We start from the raw sequence: 18254 nt of genomic DNA, 5'->3' as shown, positions 1-18254 counted from the left end.
CGTGGTAGGGAAATATTTCAAACCTGAGTTAAGTTTTTGCAACAGCTTCAGGATTTTGCTTCTTTCAGGAGCAAAACTGACCTGTCTGACTTTGCGAGCTTTGAAGCTGTTTGTAGACTTCCCACAAGTTGTCAAGGGTCTCTCTCTGAGGTACACATTTCTGTAGTGCCGTATCCCTGCTCCATGCGGGGGATGTCCTGGATTACTTCTCACCTACAAGTCTGACAGCTTTCAGAGCACTGTCACCAGCGTCTGGACCTGCATTGCTGGCAGCTGCTGCTTATGTTTCTGAGCTGTGTGAAGCTTTCTGCAGGACCTCAGCCATCCTTGGGAGAGCATGGATTTTCCTGAAATTTGAAGTAGCCAGATAGACTATTTCAGTGAAATCTTTAAAAGAAGGTGCCCAGACCTGCTATCCAGCAAAAGACCAGTTTGAGAGAACTGTATACCCAGTCATCTGCTGTGGGGATTCCTGCTACTCCTGGGGGCTGTTTTCACCAGTTCCTGCTGCTTGCCCTGCTGCCCACGCAGGCAAGAGCTCATGGGGCTCTCACCTTCTCTCCTTGCAGGTCTTGCGAAACAGAGGAGTTTATGAAAATGTCAAATATGTTCAGCAGGAAAACTTCTGGATTGGCCCCAGCTCAGTGAGTGTCATTGGCTGGGACTTTTGGTGGGCTGTCAGGGGGATACATCCGTGTCTACAGCCATGCCACCCCACAGACCAGGGCCCTCTGCTGCTTGGGACCAGGTGCTAGCAGCTGCCACTGGCTGGGCTTCCTGCAGGACCCTGCAGTCCCAGGCAGGGTGCAGCAGCGCTCCCTGCCTCAGCTGCCCTGCAGAATGGGCTACTGGGAGGCTGCGATGGACCTTGACACTCCTGCTTTGCACCCTGTTCTTATGAAGCCAAGCACTGGGCCAGAGAAATTGCAGGAGTTACGTGGGGTGTGACAGCTTTCATGGTGCCATTCCCATGGGAAAGGCTGTAATGTCCCAAAGCTTCCTTTCCCAGCCCCAGCACTGGCATTTCTGGGGCCATGGGCAAGGAAGTCCCTGGATTCTTGTTCTGGGTTCACTTCTTTGTGGCAAATATTGAGAATATGCCTGATGTGTGTTGAACATCATTATGCAGGTCTTGTCCCTGGCCCTGATGGGAGTCCCCCCCCAGCCTGCTCTGTCCTGATCAGTCCTTGTCTGCACCTTGCTTGAGCTGAACTTTTCCATCTCTCTGCCAGGAGGCCCTGATCCACCTGGGGGCCAAGTTCTCACCATGCATGAGGCAGGACCAGCAAGTGCACAGCTTCATCAAGGCAAAGCGGGAGAAGGAGAAGCACTCTGCTTGCTGTGTGCGAAATGACAAGTCAGGCTGCGTGCAGACCTCAGAGGAGGAGTGCTCAGTGAGTGTGGTGGTCCCTTTCCTGCTGTTCCTGCAGGCTCAGGGCCATTTCTGCTGACGCTTTCTCCCTCCCTGGGCTACACAGTGACACCTCTCCTCTCCCCTCTCCTGCAGTCCACCCTGGCTGTGTGGGTGAAGTGGCCCCACCACCCCAGCACACCGATGCTGGCAGGAAGCAAGAGGCAGTTTGGGTCAGTTTGTCATCAGGACCCCAGGTAGGTCCTGTTGAGCCCAGCTGCCGACCTGGGCACACCAGGGCTGCTGTGACAGTAGAGCCAGAGTTCCCAGACTAGTTCCGTGATGGACAGGGCAGCAGCTAGTCTGGAGACCATGAGATGTGTGGGCTTGATGTCCTTGCCTGCCCTGATGGCTGCAAGGGAGGCTGAGGCAGCTCCCTCCTCTGGAGCCTCCCAGAGTATGCTCATACCTGTGTTCCCCCCATCTCCATTGTTGGCTGACCATCTACACAGTGGTTTGTTCTGAGCTGTGGGTCCTTTTCCTGTCCCTCTCCTCCTCACCTGCTCCCCGCACAGGCTCCCTCCCTGGGAGCTGTGTTCCCAGCACAACTCTCCCGCAAGGCCCTGGGTGCCGCAGCATACACTTGCCCTTGGTCACCATGGGCTGGCGCAGGGCTGAGACCAACTCAGTGCCCATGTCTGGGGTTGTGTCCACCTGGAAAGGAGCCAGGCAGCCTCCAGTATGTTGCTGGGCGGTTGCCTGCTCTCTGACGGCTGCCTTTGTGCTGAAGCCATGAACTCTGCTCGCTGGAAGCAAGCTGTGGCTTTAATCAGCACAGCCTTGGCTGACCTGATGTAGTGCGTTACCACCCCTGCCAGGGACAGGAGGGACCTGTGGGAGTGTAGCCTGGGGTGCAGGGACAGCGTGGTGTACTGGGGAATGTCATTTCTGTGGGTGATCTTTGCTTCCTGTTGCTGCAGAGTGTGCGAGCAGCCAGCCTCAATGGAGCCACATGAGTGGCCGGACGACATCACCAAATGGCCGGTGAGCATCACTGGTGGCACAGGGCCTGTGCTGGCATATGGCATTTCCACCCCACTGTTCAGAGCCACAGCACTGCTGTTGGAAGCAGTATCTGCTGCAGCCTCCTGCTCGTTGTCACAACCATCAGGTCAGGGCGGCAGTTGCTTTGTCAAGCCAAGGCTTGAAGCCCTCCAGCTCCGAAAGTTCCCCCTGCACCAGCTAAAGTCCTGAGCCCTGCCAGGGTAATAGGATGACGGAGACTGACTCAGTCTAGGAGCTGTTCTGGTTGCTTGGCAGGGAGGGGAGAAGGTGTTGATTTAGGCTCCAACAGCTCAGGCAGATGGGGTGTCAGGCACCATCTTGCTATCAGACGAAGGCCTCAGGAGGCTGTGTCTGTGGGACTGGCTTCTTCCCAAGTGTCTGTTTTGACCTTACCCAGGCAGCAAGCAAAATTGTGACTGTCTAACTGAAGCCTGTTGTCATTTTCCAGATATGCACAAAAAACAGTGCTGGAAATTATACAAACCACCTTCACATGGACTGTGTGATTACAGGCCGGCCCTGCTGCATTGGGACCAAAGGAAGGTAACGAGTTTTACCTATATGGAGAGGGGCTGGGTAGCGGGGTGAGAAACAGGGGTCCCTTTTGGGGTTGTAGACAAAGCCATTTGTCCTCCTGCTTCCTGCATGCAGCCCAGAGCCCTGCTGGGAAGGGGAGCCCAAACGGGTGTCCCAGACAGAGCAGGACTCAGACAAGCGCAGGATAACAGCCAGCCTGCTTCTTTGGTGTGGCAGGGTATCTCATTCAACTGATCCTGCAGTTTGGAGGGACTCAAAGCCCTGGGAATTAAATATTTTTTGGGGGGAGTTCAGTGCTTTTCCTCGGGAATGGCCAGCGTGTTCCTAACAGGCTACATTGGCCCAGCTTGGTACCTCTGAGCATTCAAGGAGCTGTCAGGAAATGACCAACTGTGGGGTTTGCCAAGGAGGAAGATGTTCTTCCTCATGTTGCTTTTCGGCTTAAGTAGTTGCCTAGCGCTTGGACATGGCTTTCCCTGCTGGGAAGAAAAATCAGTGCTGCCCCAAGGGGTTTCTCTGTCCCAAAAGTCAGGGCAGGACACTCTTGGCTTAGCCCCTGCCTTCCTACGCTGTCAGCGACTCAGGCACAGGACTCCTAAGCCCAAGAGACACAAATTCCACAACCCTCAGTGTTTCTTTCTCAGCTGTAAATAGCTCAGCTTCAGTACTTATTTTGGAACCCTTGTATGCAGGGCATTAATCAAGGGGGGGAGGAAGCAGGGGGTGACTGAGACTTGTGTTTGGGAGAGGAGTGGGGGGGAAGCGGCAGGTATGAAGAGTGGCGTCTGACTGAAATGGGAATGCATTAGTGCACCCGTTGCAGAGATGCTACAGCATGTCAAGGGCTGCATCAGTTCTCATAGACAGATTTGGGATGAGATGAGGAGGAGTGGGTGTCCAGGGACGACACTGTGTCTTCCACACGACTGTGACCAGTCATTTCTCATTTTGATTACCTGTGCTTCTTCCAGGTGTGAAATAACTTCCCGAGAGTATTGTGAATTTATGCGGGGCTATTTCCATGAGGAGGCAACGCTTTGCTCTCAGGTAAGTGCAGGCTGGGGTTTTGTATGGCCACTCCTGTTCCTCTTAGCAGCTTGGCAAGATTTGGGAGCGACTGTGGCAGTATGGGTGGGAATCCTGTGTTCTGCCCTTAGGCTGAGTCCCACCCTGAGCCCAGGGGAAGTTGCTGATCCAGAATGTAGTGGCAGAGCTAGTTGCATCCATCCTTTTTGGGAGACCAGTTTAGAACTTGGGGCTGGTAGCCACAAAAGCCCAGCACAGGGCCACTGTAAAAGCAGCGGGTGAATGCAACCTTCCTGCTCCATGGGTGAGCAAATGGGGATGTATGTTGTACATGTGTTGAGGTGATAAATAAGGGCCTAATTCTGCAGTAAGTAACGGGTGGGGTCAGAGGCAATTGGTGTCAGAGACAAGTGTTGGGACGTGATAGAGCAGGGAAGGGAAAGGAGAACCCCTTTTTCAGAGTTAGCTGCAGTCTCTGACTTTGGTAACGCTGTGCTGGGTGGTGCTGGCTGGCACACCTCATGACTCCTCTTTTGCTGCCCTAGGTTCACTGCATGGATGATGTCTGTGGACTCCTCCCTTTCCTAAATCCAGAAGTCCCTGACCAGTTCTACCGCCTCTGGCTCTCACTTTTCCTACATGCTGGGTAAACACAGGTGCAAAACTTCCAGTGGGGGGAACCATGGGATTGCCATGAGGGTTGTTCTAGTGGTTTCTTCCCTGGGGGACAGTGGGGGGCTGAGTTTTTGTCCCTGCTGAGGTTTACCAGGCTGCATTTGTTGGGAGGGATATTAAGAGGCATGGGCCAGATCAGGTGCTTTCAACAAGACTCGGCAGAGAAGACAAATGAGCTGAGCACATTGGGGAATTCAGTGGCTGCTGCTTCAGCTCCTGTACTCTGAATTTGGCAGGATCCTGCACTGTCTGGTTTCAGTCTGTTTCCAAATGACGATCCTGCGGGACCTAGAGAAGCTGGCAGGATGGCATCGCATCTCTATCATCTACCTGCTCAGTGGCATCACTGGGAACCTTGCCAGTGCTATATTTCTACCCTACAGAGCAGAGGTGGGTCTCCTACAGACTAGGGTCCTGGCAACTTGCCCTGAATACAAGTCTCTTCATCCCTGTGCCTCTCTGGCAGAGGCAGAGAAACCAGAGCTGTGCTTATTTCTGCAGCACGTGGATTGTGCAGATTTGTAGCTAGAAGTCAGCACCACACCGTCATCTAGCTGCCAAGCAGTAACATCCCCCAGAGTACCTTGGGCTTTCCAAGTGACTGACCCATTCTGGCCATGGGAAGATGGCTGCCTCTTGCAATGAATTGGGGGTGTCGACCAGATGATGAGGCCCGTGGTAGGCTGGGAATTAAGATTTGTAGCTGGTGCCAGAGACCCTCCACATGCAAGTGGCAGGTAGGAGAGGGTGTGGGCTAAGACCACAGCTTGCCTTTCCCACAGATGGTCCAGGACTGTCCCTGACCACATTCCACAGCTGGAGAAGTCCGATGTGACCATCGGCTTCACTTCAGAAGGCTGCATGGGTTGGACCTGGAGGACCGTCTTCCAGGTCCTTCAGTAAGGAAGAGTGCATGGTGGGTGAGGGGCCCAAGGAGATGGCCTTTAAAGACCTCTCCACTCTGGTGACTCAAACCAGATTCACCCTCCTTAAATTGAAGATCTGTTCTGGCCATTGATGGCCTCACACCTACCTTGGTCCTCGTGTCAAACCAGGCCTTGAACCCCATTGTCAGGATGAAGTCTCACGCTGCGGCATCTCTTTCCCAAGTAACACTGAACAAGGAGTTGGTTGAATGATAAGTAACTGTAATGGCTGGAGCTGGCTGCAGAAGCCAGGCAAATGGCATGTGCCTGATGTTACTTGTAATGCTCTTCTTCTGCAGGTTGGCCCTGCAGGATCCCAGTTTGGGATTCTGGCCTGTCTCTTTGTGGAGCTCTTCCAGAGCTGGCAAATCCTGGCACGCCCATGGAGGGCCTTCTTCAAGCTGCTGGCTGTGGTGCTCTTTCTTTTTGCCTTTGGCCTCCTGCCTTGGATCGATAATTTTGCTCACATTTCAGGATTCATCAGTGGTTTCTTCCTCTCCTTTGCCTTCCTGCCCTACATTAGCTTTGGGAAGTTTGATTTATATAGGAAGCGATGCCAAATTATAGTTTTCCAGCTCATCTTCATTGCACTCTTCTCAGGACTTGTGATTCTATTCTATTTCTACCCCATCAAGTGTGAGTGGTGTGAGTTCCTTACTTGTATACCATTCACAGACAAATTCTGCGAGAAATACGACCTGGATGCACAGCTCCACTGAAAGGCAAAGACGGGCTTCTCGAGCAGGCACTGGAGATGGACTGTCTTTGCATTTGCTGTGCTAGTTCCATATGGACAAAGCTTCTAATCCAATGACACTTCTAACCCTGCCCGTGGTTAATTTAAACTGTCTCTTTAGCACTCGGCAGGCATGTTTTGCCTTATCTCAGAAGACTCTGAACAGAACGTTTGTGCCTTGTTCAATTGTATTGAACCTTTTCTGCTGCCATTATTTTTATTACACTAGTTTCAATACTACATTTTTAACCAGAGTTATTTACTACTGCTGAGGTGGTGATTAAATGGAAAGGTAGCGTTTTAGCTACTGTTAATTGTTTTGCATAGTCTGTGGCTATGTTTGTTGCTTTATTTCACCCGTGTTGTTTCACACACCAGGAGGATGCATGCTTTTCTGGCACCCAAAACACCCAGACAGATTTGCTGCTGGAAATCACAGAACTATTAAGGTTGGAAAAGACCTCCACGATCATCTGGTCCAACCATCCCCTAATAATAGTGTCACCCACTAAACCATGTCCCTAAGCACCAGGTCCAACCTTTCCTTAGACACCCTCAGGGACGGTGACTCCACCACCCTCCGGGGGCAACCCGTCCCAGTGCCTGACTGCTCTTTCTGAGAAGAAATGTCTCCTCATTTCCAACCTGAACTGCCCCTGGTGCAACTTGGGGCCATTCCCCCTAGCCCTATCGCTAGTTACCTGTGAGAAGACGCCAACCCCCACCTCCCCACTACCTTTCAGATAGTTGTAGAAAGCACTAAGGAGAGAAATAAGGGCTTTAAATGCTTCAGAAAACTAGAGAGTCTCTTTAATCACAGATAGTGCGTTCAGCATACAGCTCAGAGGGAAACATTTTGAACAGTGACTGTGAAAACATGTAGGAATTTCTAGTCAACTGGAGTTTGCTTCTCTGGGAAATGGTACAGTCTTTTCCTCTAGGAGAGTGCTGGATCCGGTGCCTGGTCACGGTAGAGCTGGATTCTCTGCTGGATTTCTCTATTAAAGAAAGAACATATTTGAAAGTGGCAGTAATAACTACATGACGGGCTCTCTTACATCCACAGTACCAGAAGGATGAACCGCTGCTATAGGTAACTGCTGGGCGTGGGCACCATGGGGTAGACAGAGCTTTTCTGTCATGGCACACACTTCATTACACTGGATGCCACATATGCGGTAGTACTGAAAGAGGGAAAAAGCTACTGTGGTCACAAAGTGACAGTTTCTAACCCAGCTAGCTGGAGCCACAAAACAAAGAAGTGTTTGGAAAAATTGCAATTACCACTGCTTTTTGGTGACTGTGTTTTTAGGTGATGAGGGGAGACAAACAATTTCAAACATGCTAAGTTTGGGAGTCTTGGCCACCCCTTGTGTCTGTGTGTATCACTGCAGCACGATACCAGAACTACGCTGTATACTTGGGCTACATACAGGTAAATATACATGCTACCAGTAGTCTTAAATCCATCAGCTGCACAAAAATACTACAGCCAAAAGTTGCCTAGTGCCTTCTGAGAACAACTCAACTGAGCTCAAGGTTTCCATAAACTGAGAAAATTGAGAAATTGAGAAACAAAAGCTACATGGTACATAAGCAGAGGTGCCTCTTGGTAACTCCTCATAACTTCCAGTAATTGAGGAAGATGGCTCAAAGTACACCCAACGTGGAACAGCAGCAATGTTTACTTGTGTTTGTATATGTGCACCCATGGGACGATTCTTTTAACTGCAGGTGCTCTGAAGGGTATAGGAGCATTAGGAGCAGGTGGAAGAAGAGTCACTTGGATATAACGAGACTCACAGGAGGATCAAATGAACTGGATGGTGACAGTCACGTGTAACACAGAGACCTCATCTTCCTAGGCATTAGTTAACAACCTGCCACATTTCTGACAGTGATTTCCAGAGACTCATCAAGTCTAAAAAAAAATAAAATAAAGCAAGGTCCCAGAAGCAGTCATAAGAGCAAACAAAGGAATACCGTATTTAAGGATTCTCAAGACACTGGGGGAGCAGAGTCTAAAATGTAATGTAGGGGTTAGAGATGCACCATTGCTAACACTTAGGTATTGCTTCTGCTGCTGCTGATGTGGTTTGTTAACTGAAGTAGCTGAATCATCATTCTCTGCCCTAAGAGAAGCACAAGCAACACAATGAGAATGTGGAAATGGATCAGAGCCAGCGTGTGAGCCTAATGTAGCCATGGACGTTCAGGAATGCTCTGCTGTACAGTGGAGAGCAGCACCACAGGCTGCTGTAAGTCTGAATGCTAAGGCCCTGGGAAGACAAAGCTGAAGAACTGGTAGCTTGTAATGGATATTCAGGACTTACCTGACAGGTTACTTTCGAAGCTTCTTAATGAAGCTGACCTCATCCCGGTTTCTGATGCCATACCTGAACAGAGAGTTGTGCTGTTACATGCCAGTTCTCCGGAAACCACAAACTTTGAAATCCTATAGCCTCCTTTTCCCAGGGGAAGATGGACTCCTAATGTGCTCTACTGCAGGACAGTTTAAAATTCTCACCTGCATAGGCTGAACAGGATCTGATCATCTGCCTTTTTAACTGCAACACCTTCTCAACACAATGTCTGTCACCCATGGCTCAGTCTTTCAAGGACAGCTTTGATTAGGCAGGGCTGTCTTTCTAGGGACTCTCATTCCTGCTGAGTTTGTAATACTTCAGACAAGCTTTTCTTGCCGGTGTGCATGAGGGCTGCTATAACCAGCACTTGCTCTATGCAGCAGCTAGAGTACACAGAAGTACCTCCTGCCTCCTTGCCTTGAGAACAGGCATGGAAGCATAGCAGTGGTTTGTCAGTGTTGTTACAAGGATTGTCTCTGATGTGTGGCTGAGCAGGCTTTACATTCTTTCAACCCTTCTCCATGCCCTTCTACCTTAGCAGCTCTGTCAAGCTCTGTGAGGGGGTCTGAGCACTGGCACAGGTTGCCCGCAGAGGTTGTGGAGTCTCTGCTCTTGGAGATACTCAGAACCCAACCGGATGCAGCACTGAGCCACCTGCTCTACGTTACCATGCTTAAGCAGAGGGTTGGACTAGATGACCTCCAGAGGTCCCTCACCCCATTCTGCGACTTCAAAAGCTCCATCTGATTTCCTCCCTTAGAACACCTTCGATCCCCTCCACCACGTCATGGGGCCTGTGCTCATCTCCTGCTGAGTAGCTGCTCCCACATGCTCCCAGTTCCACTGGAGATGAACTGATGTGCTTCACGTGCACAACACCATGCCTTGCCTTCTACGTGCTCTTCTCCCTTCATCTCTCATTTATGCTTTTTCTCACTAACCTCATCTCTGCAGAATAGCTCAGGTGTGAACTTAGTGTTCAGCTGTTGTACAAAGTTTAGTGTGGCTGGGCCAGGGACAATGTTTGACTGCCTTGCTGTCATCCAAATTGCACAAACACCCTCATCACGGAAAAACTGTGGCTGAAGAATTACCCACGGCTTTCCCGTCATGCAGCTGTCCTCTGCTAGGGACGTGTCCCACCTGCGTGAAGCTCTGCTCCCACCTTGCAATCCATTTTGGAGAACCTGGCTGAGCCGCGGCACAGAGGTGGAAGCCAATCCCTCCCCGTGCTCATGCTTTGAGTACAGCCTGACTCTAACGAGGCTCATCCAGCCCCCACAGACGCCGGAAGCGACTCGCTCACTCACTCTCTCAGCTTCTTTCTGTCATCTGCCAGTTTCTCTCCGGCGTAGGTTAGGTGGTACGTCCTCCATATGTACTTCCTGAGGAGAAAAAGGGGTTAAGCGGGAGCCCCGGGGGGCGACCGGGGCAGGGCCGGGCAGCCCCGCGGCGGGGCGCCGCTCACCAGCTGAGGTGCTGGGCGCCGCCCTGCCGCGCCTGCCGCAGCTGGACGTGCCTCCGCAGCGCCTTCTTCAGCTCCAGCACGGTCGCGTTCTGCACCACCACCACGGCTGCGGAGGGGAGAGCCCCCGTCAGCGCCCCCTCGGCCGCCGTCCCCGTCCCACACGCTCCCCCCCCCCGGCCCGCCGCCCCTCAGCCCCAGACGCACGCATGGTCTCGCCGTCCGCCTTGCAGACGCGCACCGTCATGGCCTGCCCGTACTCCAGCGCCACCTGAGAGCCGATCTCCTCCGGCGTCACCTGCGGGGAGCGAGCGGGCGGCGGGGGGGGGGGGGGGGCTCAGCCTCAGCCGCGCCGCCCCCGCTCCCTCGCTCCGCTGCCCCGTGCCCCCAGCCCCGGCCCCACCTGCGGCGGGAGGTCGCAGAGCAGCGGGTCCTGCACCAGCCGCGCCAGCGCCGCCTGGAAGAGCTCCAGCACCTCGGCGTGCGCCAGCTCCTCCTCGGGCTCCGCCATCGCCGGGCCGGAAGGGGCGGCGCGAGGCGCGGAACCGGCGATGTTGCTGTTCTGCCCGGCCTGCGGCAACGTGCTGGTGGCCGAGGAGGGGCCGCGGTGCCACCGCTTCGCCTGCACCACCTGCCCCTACGTGCGCAATGTGACGCGGAAGGTGCCGGGGGACCAGGGGGAACCGGGAGCGGGAGCGGGGGGGGGGGGGTGGAGAATGGGGGGCGGCCGCGGTCGGCCCGGACCCCGCTGACCGCCGGCGGCCCGCAGGTGACGAGCAGGAAATACCCGCAGCTGAAGGAGGTGGACGATGTCCTGGGCGGCGCCGCGGCCTGGGAGAACGTGGACTCCACCGCAGGTAGGGGCCGTGGGGCGAGCGGGGCCGGGCCGGGCCTGGCTTTGCCTCCCCTCACGGCGCCTCGCCCCCCGCCCCGCAGAGCCGTGCCCCAAGTGCGAGCACCCCCGCGCCTACTTCATGCAGATCCAGACGCGCTCGGCCGACGAGCCCATGACCACCTTCTACAAGTGCTGCAGCCCCCAGTGCGGCCACCGCTGGAGGGACTGAGTCCCCCGCACACCTCGGGGCCGGCCCAAGCTGAGGGGGCCCCGGCCTGGTCCTGCCCCGCGGCCAGGCTGGCGGCGGCCGCCCTCGCAATAAAGCTGGCGGTGAGTGGAAATACCCGCGTCGTGTGGTGCTTTGAAAGCCGCTGAGGCTGAGACTGCCGTGGAGAACTGGAAGAGGAGAGGCCGAGCCAGTGACAGGTGAAAAAAATCAGTGTTTAGGAGGTAACTTTAGTTAGCTGAAGCTCTCTAAGAATACTCAGCAAAGGTTAGCCCAGATTCAACTGCTGTGGAACTGACCCACACGCAAAGCAAAGGTAAAATGTTACCGCTGGAGCCTTCAGGGGAGAAAAAAAGAACAGGGGCCTTTTGCCCCACACGGGCAAACCAGAGCAGAAGTTCTGTTTAAAATCTTGCAAAAGCTAGGAAGGATGCATGGAGTCCTTTGGATAGATAGAGGCCTGGCTTGGCTTTTACAGGAATTTCTTTCAGATCGTACTCAGTACTGCATCCCCAGCTCCAGCAAACACAACATGAGCACCTTTGATGTGCAATTAAAAAAAAACAGCTCTTCATAAACACCCTGGCTAATGGCTCACACCTAACTAAAACAGACCGTTCGTATGGCCATTGAAGTACATGAAATGTTATCTTGAAGAGACTGCTACAATATCTCACTACAAAAAGATCTAAAAAGAATGCCTGCTGAAGAAGCAGTATAGTAACTGAAAAATAATAAAAAAAAACACTAAAAAAAGTAGGATCAAGTATTACCTTCATCTTAACATTAACATTTATTCTCAGCTTAAATGTATTCAAAAGTAAAAATAATTAAAAAAACCACTGCTTTCTTAAAACAAAACATGATGGAGCACAAATGATATGGTGTTTAATCTGCATTAACACTTGTTCCTAAGGGCTAAACCAGTTTAACACAACTCAAGTTTAGATCTTCTGTACATTTTACTATCTTTTATCTATTATACATGGATAATCTGCACCCATTTATTCCAGTTAACTTCATAGGGGAACACTCTTCCCAGCCTGAGAGTACAGTCTATGGTAGGCTCAAAGTATGTTGTTGGGGTTTCACTCAGTTTGGGATTGTTTATTTGTTCTTCCATAACTGGCTTAGAGAAGAGAGACACCAGGGATGGCTTTTTCATGTGGAATCGTCTGATGCAACCAAGAGCTTCGAGACCCTGCAGAAAAATTCACGCATTTTAGCTTGAACAGTTGCAAAAACAAACTAAACGACCCACCCACCCCCTCAAATGCTATTCTACATTTAGTGTCCCCAGAAACATTAGGCAATTTGTACCGAGTAGTTTAACTTCCAGCCCACAGGAGGACACGGGGATGGCAAAGTTTACTGCACACCAAAGAAAGTTCACGTAGCTGGATATACCCTCATTTGTCATTTTGCTCATCAGCTACTGTATCTCTTGAGGATAAAAGCCTTTCAGCACAGCAGTTGATGTCTGGATACTAAGAACACACTTTCAATGACAGGTCTCAGAGTTACACATTGGAGCTGGTATAAATGTACCAGGATTCTGAGTCAGCTCTTGTTAATGGGTAGGCATTTGCTCCCACAGCAACACCCAACAAGGCAGTCTGTGTGCTGTATGTGCTGACAATACCTGCTGCATATTCAGGGATCTTATGCAGGGAAGCATTCGGACCTACTAGCGCTTGGTATAATACTACAGATAGAATATATATATATGTGTGTATAGAATATATATAGCTCTGTATATGGTTTCAAAACCAGTTCTCACCAGATTTATTAGTAATGAAGCTAGATTCAAAGTTCTCCAGTCTGTAAAAAACACACGTAACTCTTTGATTTTAATTCAAGTTGCCTAGGAATTTGTGTTACTCTCCCACACGTGCAATGCCTGACCAATGTGCACTGCACACTTAAACCTGTTCGCGGCTGCTCTGCCTGTCTCCTGATCCCAACTAATTGCCAACAGAAATTTTGCCATGGCACAGGACATAGGGGCATGCCGTGCTGGATGGAACACCTACAAGGCAGGATGGTTAGTCAGTGCACGATCGGTAGTGTACACAACTTGCATTGTTACCAAAATGTCTTTGGACATGCCACATGTGTGACATACGTACACATGAATATTCATTTCTATTGTTAAACAGGGGAAGTCATGCTTATGGAAGCAACTACAATATTACTGCTATACTTAAGATTTTGAACCATCTTAGAAAAAAATCAAGGTTTCAATTGCAAAGCAGCAGTGGTGGTGATCCCATGTCTAGATGTGGAAAAAAAAGGAAACAAATTTTCTCGCCATGTATTGTTTTACAATTAAGGATGTATGCCATCAAACAGGCTTATAAAACAGGTCTTATTTACAGTAGTTTTTAAACACATTTCTTCAGAAAGCTAAAATTGTTACATCAGTAACACAGTAAATCCAAGGACAGGTAAAGCAGGCTTCTTTCTATTCTCACTGTGAGCAGTAAATTCCTCTGGCTTTGGTTAGCTTGCACTAATGGGAGAAGAATGTTTTTCATGGTTCTTTCACAGTTGTCACCCATTTTGCTGGGACTTCAAGTGAAGTACGTGCTGACTCTTACTGCAGAAGCCTCACCGGACTGAGGTTCACACAGCTGATGGTTCACATACCTGCAGTATCTCCAAGACGGCAACAGGCTGCAGTACCCCCATATAATGCTGCAGCAGCAGGTCTTCCGTTATGCCTGGTTTCGTCATGATGTGATAGAGCACAGCTTCCATCATTCCCTTACATACAGGTTTATTTAGATTCCCATCCACAATCCTCCATGGTCTCCCAATGAAGCAGACATTCTCACAGGCCCTGCAAAAGACAGTTCAAGTTCAGCTCTGCCAGCTGCTACTTTGAATGCAAACTGCTGGCTGCATCATGATGCCTCTTCCATCCCCCTATACTGGCAGCCAAGGCAGAATGCTTGCAGGTTTATCTTTGTCTAGTGATTGTGTGCAATTGTAACCAACCCTGTCCTTAGTTCTTACTAGGTTTTCCCAAAAATAATTAGCTAGATTTCCCATCATCATAATTTCTATGTAACAGTGACCGGCCCCAAAGTGAACACGGTCTCACCAGCGCTGCTTACAAGGGGACAGTCACTTCCCTAGTCCTGTTAGGGAACAGTCTACACTATTTCTGATACAAGCCAGGATGCTGTTGGCCTTCTTGGCCTCCTGGGCACACTGCTGACTCATTCAGCTGGAGGTTGACCAGCAGCCCCAACTCCTTTTCTGCTGGGCAGCTTTCCAGCCACTCTTCCCCCAACCTGTACCCACTGCAAGGGGTTGTTGTGACCCAAGCTCAGGACCCAGCACATCACTGATGATCAGCAAAGTTTTGTTTCACTTGTTTGTTTGCATTATTTCTATTATCCTCCAAAAGTTGCCAAAGACTTGCTTTGATCTGCAACATACAGCAATGATACTCAGACAGGAAACTGAATCGCTCATTTTTAGCATTTTGGATGCAAAGGCTGGACCCTGCATTGTAATTCACACTTTCCATATTGCGGAGTTTCCACGTGGCCAGGAAAGGCATAGAGAAGGTGAGACTCACCGACACTGGACTTGTGAATTAAAATTCCTGTTTTTCCTCTGATACTGGAGAGCACACATATGAACACATCAGCAACATTAACAAGAACAATGGAGGAAAACATGGGGCTCATCTTCAGTGCTCTCAATTCATCACAACATAAAGCTAAGGTCTCCAAAGCATTTGCTTTCAGAAGTTATTTTAGTAATGATAACTGTTCAGCTATTCTGCAGACATCTGTTACTCACCTGTCCTTAGCTGCCTGGGATAAATCTGTCATAGAACTGTCTGAAAAGAAGACAAACATGTAGTTTTTAAATTAATTAGCCCAAACTTTATCTGGTAGAAGAAGTAAAGAAGTAAAGGGCAGCTAAGCTGTAAAAGGCAATGGCTTATGCTAGAAAATAACAGAATCAAACTAAGTGGTGGTGTTCTCTGTTGCATGGGGAGTACCACGATTCCACTCTGCCTTTACCTGCCTGCAGCACAGCCCTTCTTCCACACGTGTTCTCACAACCACATCTGTCTGCTCCAGCCACACTTCTCGTGGTTTTATTCCAAAATCATAGCAAGAAGTTTTATCACTAGAACTCTTATTACACGGCTGAACAACAGACAATTCTATGTACTGAAAGAACAAAGTTTCACCCCATGCTGGGTCTCAGCTTGCAAGTGCTCACATGGGTTTGGGTTTGTTTAATTTTATGCTGCTGCTGGTCATACTGAAGTTGATCAGCCGTCTGAGTAACTGTAGACTTAGGACTTGAGAATGTAAACTCAGGATTTCAGCATGGTTTACTTTCAAAATGAAGGTTGTCACTGCAACTTCCATGATCCATTATGGCATGGGTTTTAATTACATAATTACTTAATGTACATACTTCTACCACACCCAGAGGCTAACAGCTTTGGCATAAGCACATGTAAACCCTTCAGCTGTGCTTCATCAGTAAGGCCGGTAAGAACTCTGCACTTGATAACAGCTACAATTTTACCCCTCCTATGTTACAAACAGTAGAAGAAGTTAAATCCAAAATATTATTTTAGCAGTTCTTAACATGAAACTATTAAAGTCTTAAGCTACTTAGACAGCCCAGAGTCTATTTCTTGCAGGAAAGCCCCTATCAAACAACAGTCAACTCCCAGACCCTATGGCTCAATCTGCACTGATTCATATGGCAGGCTGCAACTGTAAATGCAGGGTAAGGGCAGATTTTGGCAAAATGCCACAAAGACAGTTAGCTTGTGATTCAATCTGAAATGAGAGCTGATAGAAACAAAACCAAAAGACTCCCCCCATCAACCTACTCAATGTAAATCCTGGCAAGGGCTACTAGCTATTAAAAAAAAAAAAAACAACTGGAAATAAAAAGGACAGGAAAATGGAGTCAGATTGGGTCACAAAAGAGGCTATTAATCTTTTCACTGGCATGTCCTGCGTTCTGGTGAATGGTTTAATGACTTCGCAGCTTTCAGTCACAGGTATTCTAGTTAAAGGTACACCACAGTGCTGTGTTTTCTAGATTTAAAAATGTCTAGCCTTTGGAGTGAAGCCAGAGATGAGAAACTTCAGATCCAAATATGTCTTTGGAGAACATTAAGACATTGATTGTCCCATTCTACTCTGTGCTGGTGCGGCCTCACCTTGAGTACTGTGTGCAGTGCTGGGCACCACAGTACAAAAAGGATGTAAAACTGTTGGAGAGTGTCCAGAGGAGGACTACAGAGATGGTGAAGGGCCCAGAGGGGAAGATGTATGAGGAGCAGCTGAGGTCACTTGGCCTGTTCAGCCTGGAAAAGAGGAGGCTGAGGGGAGACTTCATTGCAGTCTACAGCTTCCTCACAAGGGGGAGTGGAGGGGCAGGCACCCATCTATTCTCTTTAGTCACCAGCGATAGGACCCAAGGGAACGGAGTCAAGCTGTGACAGGGGAGGTTCAGGTTGGATATCAGGAAGAGGCTCTTCACTGAGAGGGTGGTCGCACACTGGAACAGGCTCCCCAGGGAAGTGGTCACTGCACCAAGCCTGTTGGAGTTTAAGAAGTGTTTGGACTGTGCACTTAGTCACATGGTCTGAATTTTTGGGCAGACCTGTGTGGTGCCAGGAGTTGGACTCGATGATCCTTATGGGTCCCTTCCAACTCGGGATATTCTATGATTCTAAGAAAATGGGTTTCTAAGGAAAGCACATTTCTGGACTAGGCATGAACATTCCAGGCACAGAAAATAATCTTTCATGTATCTGAAGCCTCTAATACATTCTCAACTAGTGCAGTGCCACTTCGTGAGAAACAAAAACTTCCCTTGGTGGGTATGGCTTCATAAAGGATCAAGTGTTTGCTTATAAAATGGAGCTACCTGTTTGGGATCAGATGACAACGAGCTAGCCTCTATTTCTTGGATGTAGAACACTCCTACATACCTTTTAAGACCTCTGGGTTCTCCTGTAAGTGGGAAACATCATCACACTGCTCTTTGACTGAGTGCTCAAGGCTAGGCGTAAGCTTGTTGTGGTCAGTGCTGAAATCATCATTTTCTACTTCTGGCTCTTTGTCCTCAGAACAAGGTTTATCGTGACCCTTGTATGCATCCACATTCACAGTGTCTGGAGTACACAATGGGTGTTCAGCTGTATGTTCTGATTGTCCCCCCAGGGAGCCTGATTCTCCATCCATGATCAAAGGGTTCTTCATGGTAATAGGATCAGTAACATCTGCATCAAAGTTACTTGATTTCGCACTTTTCAAACCACTCTGTGAATCCTGGCAGAGTTGGTTACCGTCTTGAAGGACATAATTTTCAGTCTTGCATCTCTTTCTTGGGGGTTCTTCATCACAGAGATTTTTTGTGTCTGTTTCCAGCTGTTCCTCCTCTTGTGAACATTCCTCTCCCTTCTTTGGTCCTGACAGCAGGCAATCCTGTTGTACATCTGAGAGAGTGGTGTCTGCACCTTGCTGACCAGAATCATCTGGTTTATTCATCAGACATACTGAATGTAATAGCCATGGCTTGGCAAATATAATTGCAACCAGTCGTACAGTATAGCCTCCTACTTCTAAAACCTGCTGCATTTCAATGAGGTCCTATGGAAAAAAAAAAGAAAGAAAAAAGATCTCAGGAGCTTACAATGGAAAAAAAGGCATTATAACTAAGTATCATGGAATTGTCATATTTAAGTAGCAGCTAAGAGGGAGAGCTTAGTAGGATATTCAATTTCCTGTCCTGTTGCGCTTAAGTTGAAAAGATGTTGTGTACCTTAAACTTCTTTGAAATTGCAACCCAAGACATTTTCATTCAGCTTAAATTAAGTTAAACTATAACTGGGAAAGAGTACTTTGCTTCCAGAGGTGAATGCTGACACCTCTAAGTTTCTGAAAAAGTTAATTTCTGTCTTTGAATAACTGCTGCTTTAGATTTTGGCCTTACTAACTATGAAGCAAGATTGCTATCATGCTATTGGTATGTTATCTCCTGTCTAA

The 18254-nt window shown here is 49.4% G+C and overlaps 4 protein-coding genes across 13 annotated transcripts in view; 2 read left to right on the top strand and 2 right to left on the bottom strand.

Annotated features, from left to right (window-relative positions):
* RHBDF1 (rhomboid 5 homolog 1) overlaps positions 1-6640 on the top strand; it is a 37948-nt gene extending 31308 nt beyond the window's left edge. For all 5 annotated transcript variants that reach the window (XM_083800798.1, XM_083800802.1, XM_083800800.1 and 2 more), the window contains 9 exons: positions 570-644; positions 1233-1394; positions 1508-1608; positions 2332-2395; positions 2865-2959; positions 3925-4000; positions 4525-4625; positions 4891-5044; positions 5880-6640. In XM_083800798.1, coding sequence (XP_083656924.1) covers positions 570-644; positions 1233-1394; positions 1508-1608; positions 2332-2395; positions 2865-2959; positions 3925-4000; positions 4525-4625; positions 4891-5044; positions 5880-6299 — 1248 coding nt within the window. In that variant the 3' untranslated portion in view covers positions 6300-6640. The remainder of the gene's footprint in view (positions 1-569; positions 645-1232; positions 1395-1507; positions 1609-2331; positions 2396-2864; positions 2960-3924; positions 4001-4524; positions 4626-4890; positions 5045-5879) is intronic.
* Positions 6641-7104: 464 nt separating this feature from the next.
* SNRNP25 (small nuclear ribonucleoprotein U11/U12 subunit 25) lies at positions 7105-10682 on the bottom strand. Of its 2 annotated transcripts, XR_014572890.1 has the most exons (7): positions 10551-10682; positions 10355-10445; positions 10151-10256; positions 9993-10067; positions 8650-8712; positions 8120-8237; positions 7105-7314 (listed from the first exon to the last, which is right to left on the bottom strand). XR_014572890.1 is itself a non-coding variant. In XM_083800812.1 (6 exons), the coding sequence occupies exons 1-5, from the start codon at positions 10656-10658 to the stop codon at positions 8658-8660; spliced, it is 435 nt and encodes a 144-aa protein (XP_083656938.1). In that variant the 5' UTR covers positions 10659-10682; the 3' UTR covers positions 7105-7314; positions 8650-8657. The 2 variants fall into 2 exon arrangements, 1 of the variants encoding a protein (XP_083656938.1); XM_083800812.1 differs by lacking the exon at positions 8120-8237.
* POLR3K (RNA polymerase III subunit K) lies at positions 10677-11323 on the top strand. The gene is made up of 3 exons (XM_083800815.1): positions 10677-10809; positions 10917-11004; positions 11084-11323. The coding sequence occupies exons 1-3, from the start codon at positions 10699-10701 to the stop codon at positions 11209-11211; spliced, it is 327 nt and encodes a 108-aa protein (XP_083656941.1). The 5' UTR covers positions 10677-10698; the 3' UTR covers positions 11212-11323.
* Positions 11324-11977: 654 nt separating this feature from the next.
* The window catches only part of GTF3C1 (general transcription factor IIIC subunit 1), a 45522-nt gene continuing 39245 nt past the window's right edge, over positions 11978-18254 (bottom strand). For all 5 annotated transcript variants that reach the window (XM_083800784.1, XM_083800786.1, XM_083800785.1 and 2 more), the window contains 4 exons: positions 17198-17858; positions 15025-15064; positions 13858-14050; positions 11978-12409 (listed from right to left, as the gene is read on the bottom strand). In XM_083800784.1, coding sequence (XP_083656910.1) covers positions 12188-12409; positions 13858-14050; positions 15025-15064; positions 17198-17858 — 1116 coding nt within the window. In that variant the 3' untranslated portion in view covers positions 11978-12187. The remainder of the gene's footprint in view (positions 12410-13857; positions 14051-15024; positions 15065-17197; positions 17859-18254) is intronic.

This window comes from Anser anser, assembly GCF_964211835.1.
Source record: "Anser anser genome assembly, chromosome: 15".
Lineage (NCBI taxonomy): Eukaryota > Metazoa > Chordata > Aves > Anseriformes > Anatidae > Anser > Anser anser.
The sequence above is the reverse complement of the archived record's forward strand: the minus strand, read 5'-3'. Positions and strand labels throughout refer to the sequence as shown.

Bases quoted from the DNA above. Each gene is read 5' to 3' on its own strand.
- SNRNP25 (XM_083800812.1), bottom strand. From the start codon at position 10,658: ATGGCGGAGCCCGAGGAGGAGCTGGCGCACGCCGAGGTGCTGGAGCTC. The intron at 10,257-10,354 runs GTGCGTCTGGGG...TCCCCTCCGCAG, and splicing joins GGCGGACGGCGAGACCATGC to CCGTGGTGGTGGTGCAGAAC. The intron at 10,068-10,150 runs GTGAGCGGCGCC...TTTTCTCCTCAG, and splicing joins GGCGCCCAGCACCTCAGCTG to GAAGTACATATGGAGGACGT.
- POLR3K (XM_083800815.1), top strand. From the start codon at position 10,699: ATGTTGCTGTTCTGCCCGGCCTGCGGCAACGTGCTGGTGGCCGAGGAG. The intron at 10,810-10,916 runs GTGCCGGGGGAC...GGCGGCCCGCAG, and splicing joins TGCGCAATGTGACGCGGAAG to GTGACGAGCAGGAAATACCC. The intron at 11,005-11,083 runs GTAGGGGCCGTG...CCCGCCCCGCAG, and splicing joins GAACGTGGACTCCACCGCAG to AGCCGTGCCCCAAGTGCGAG.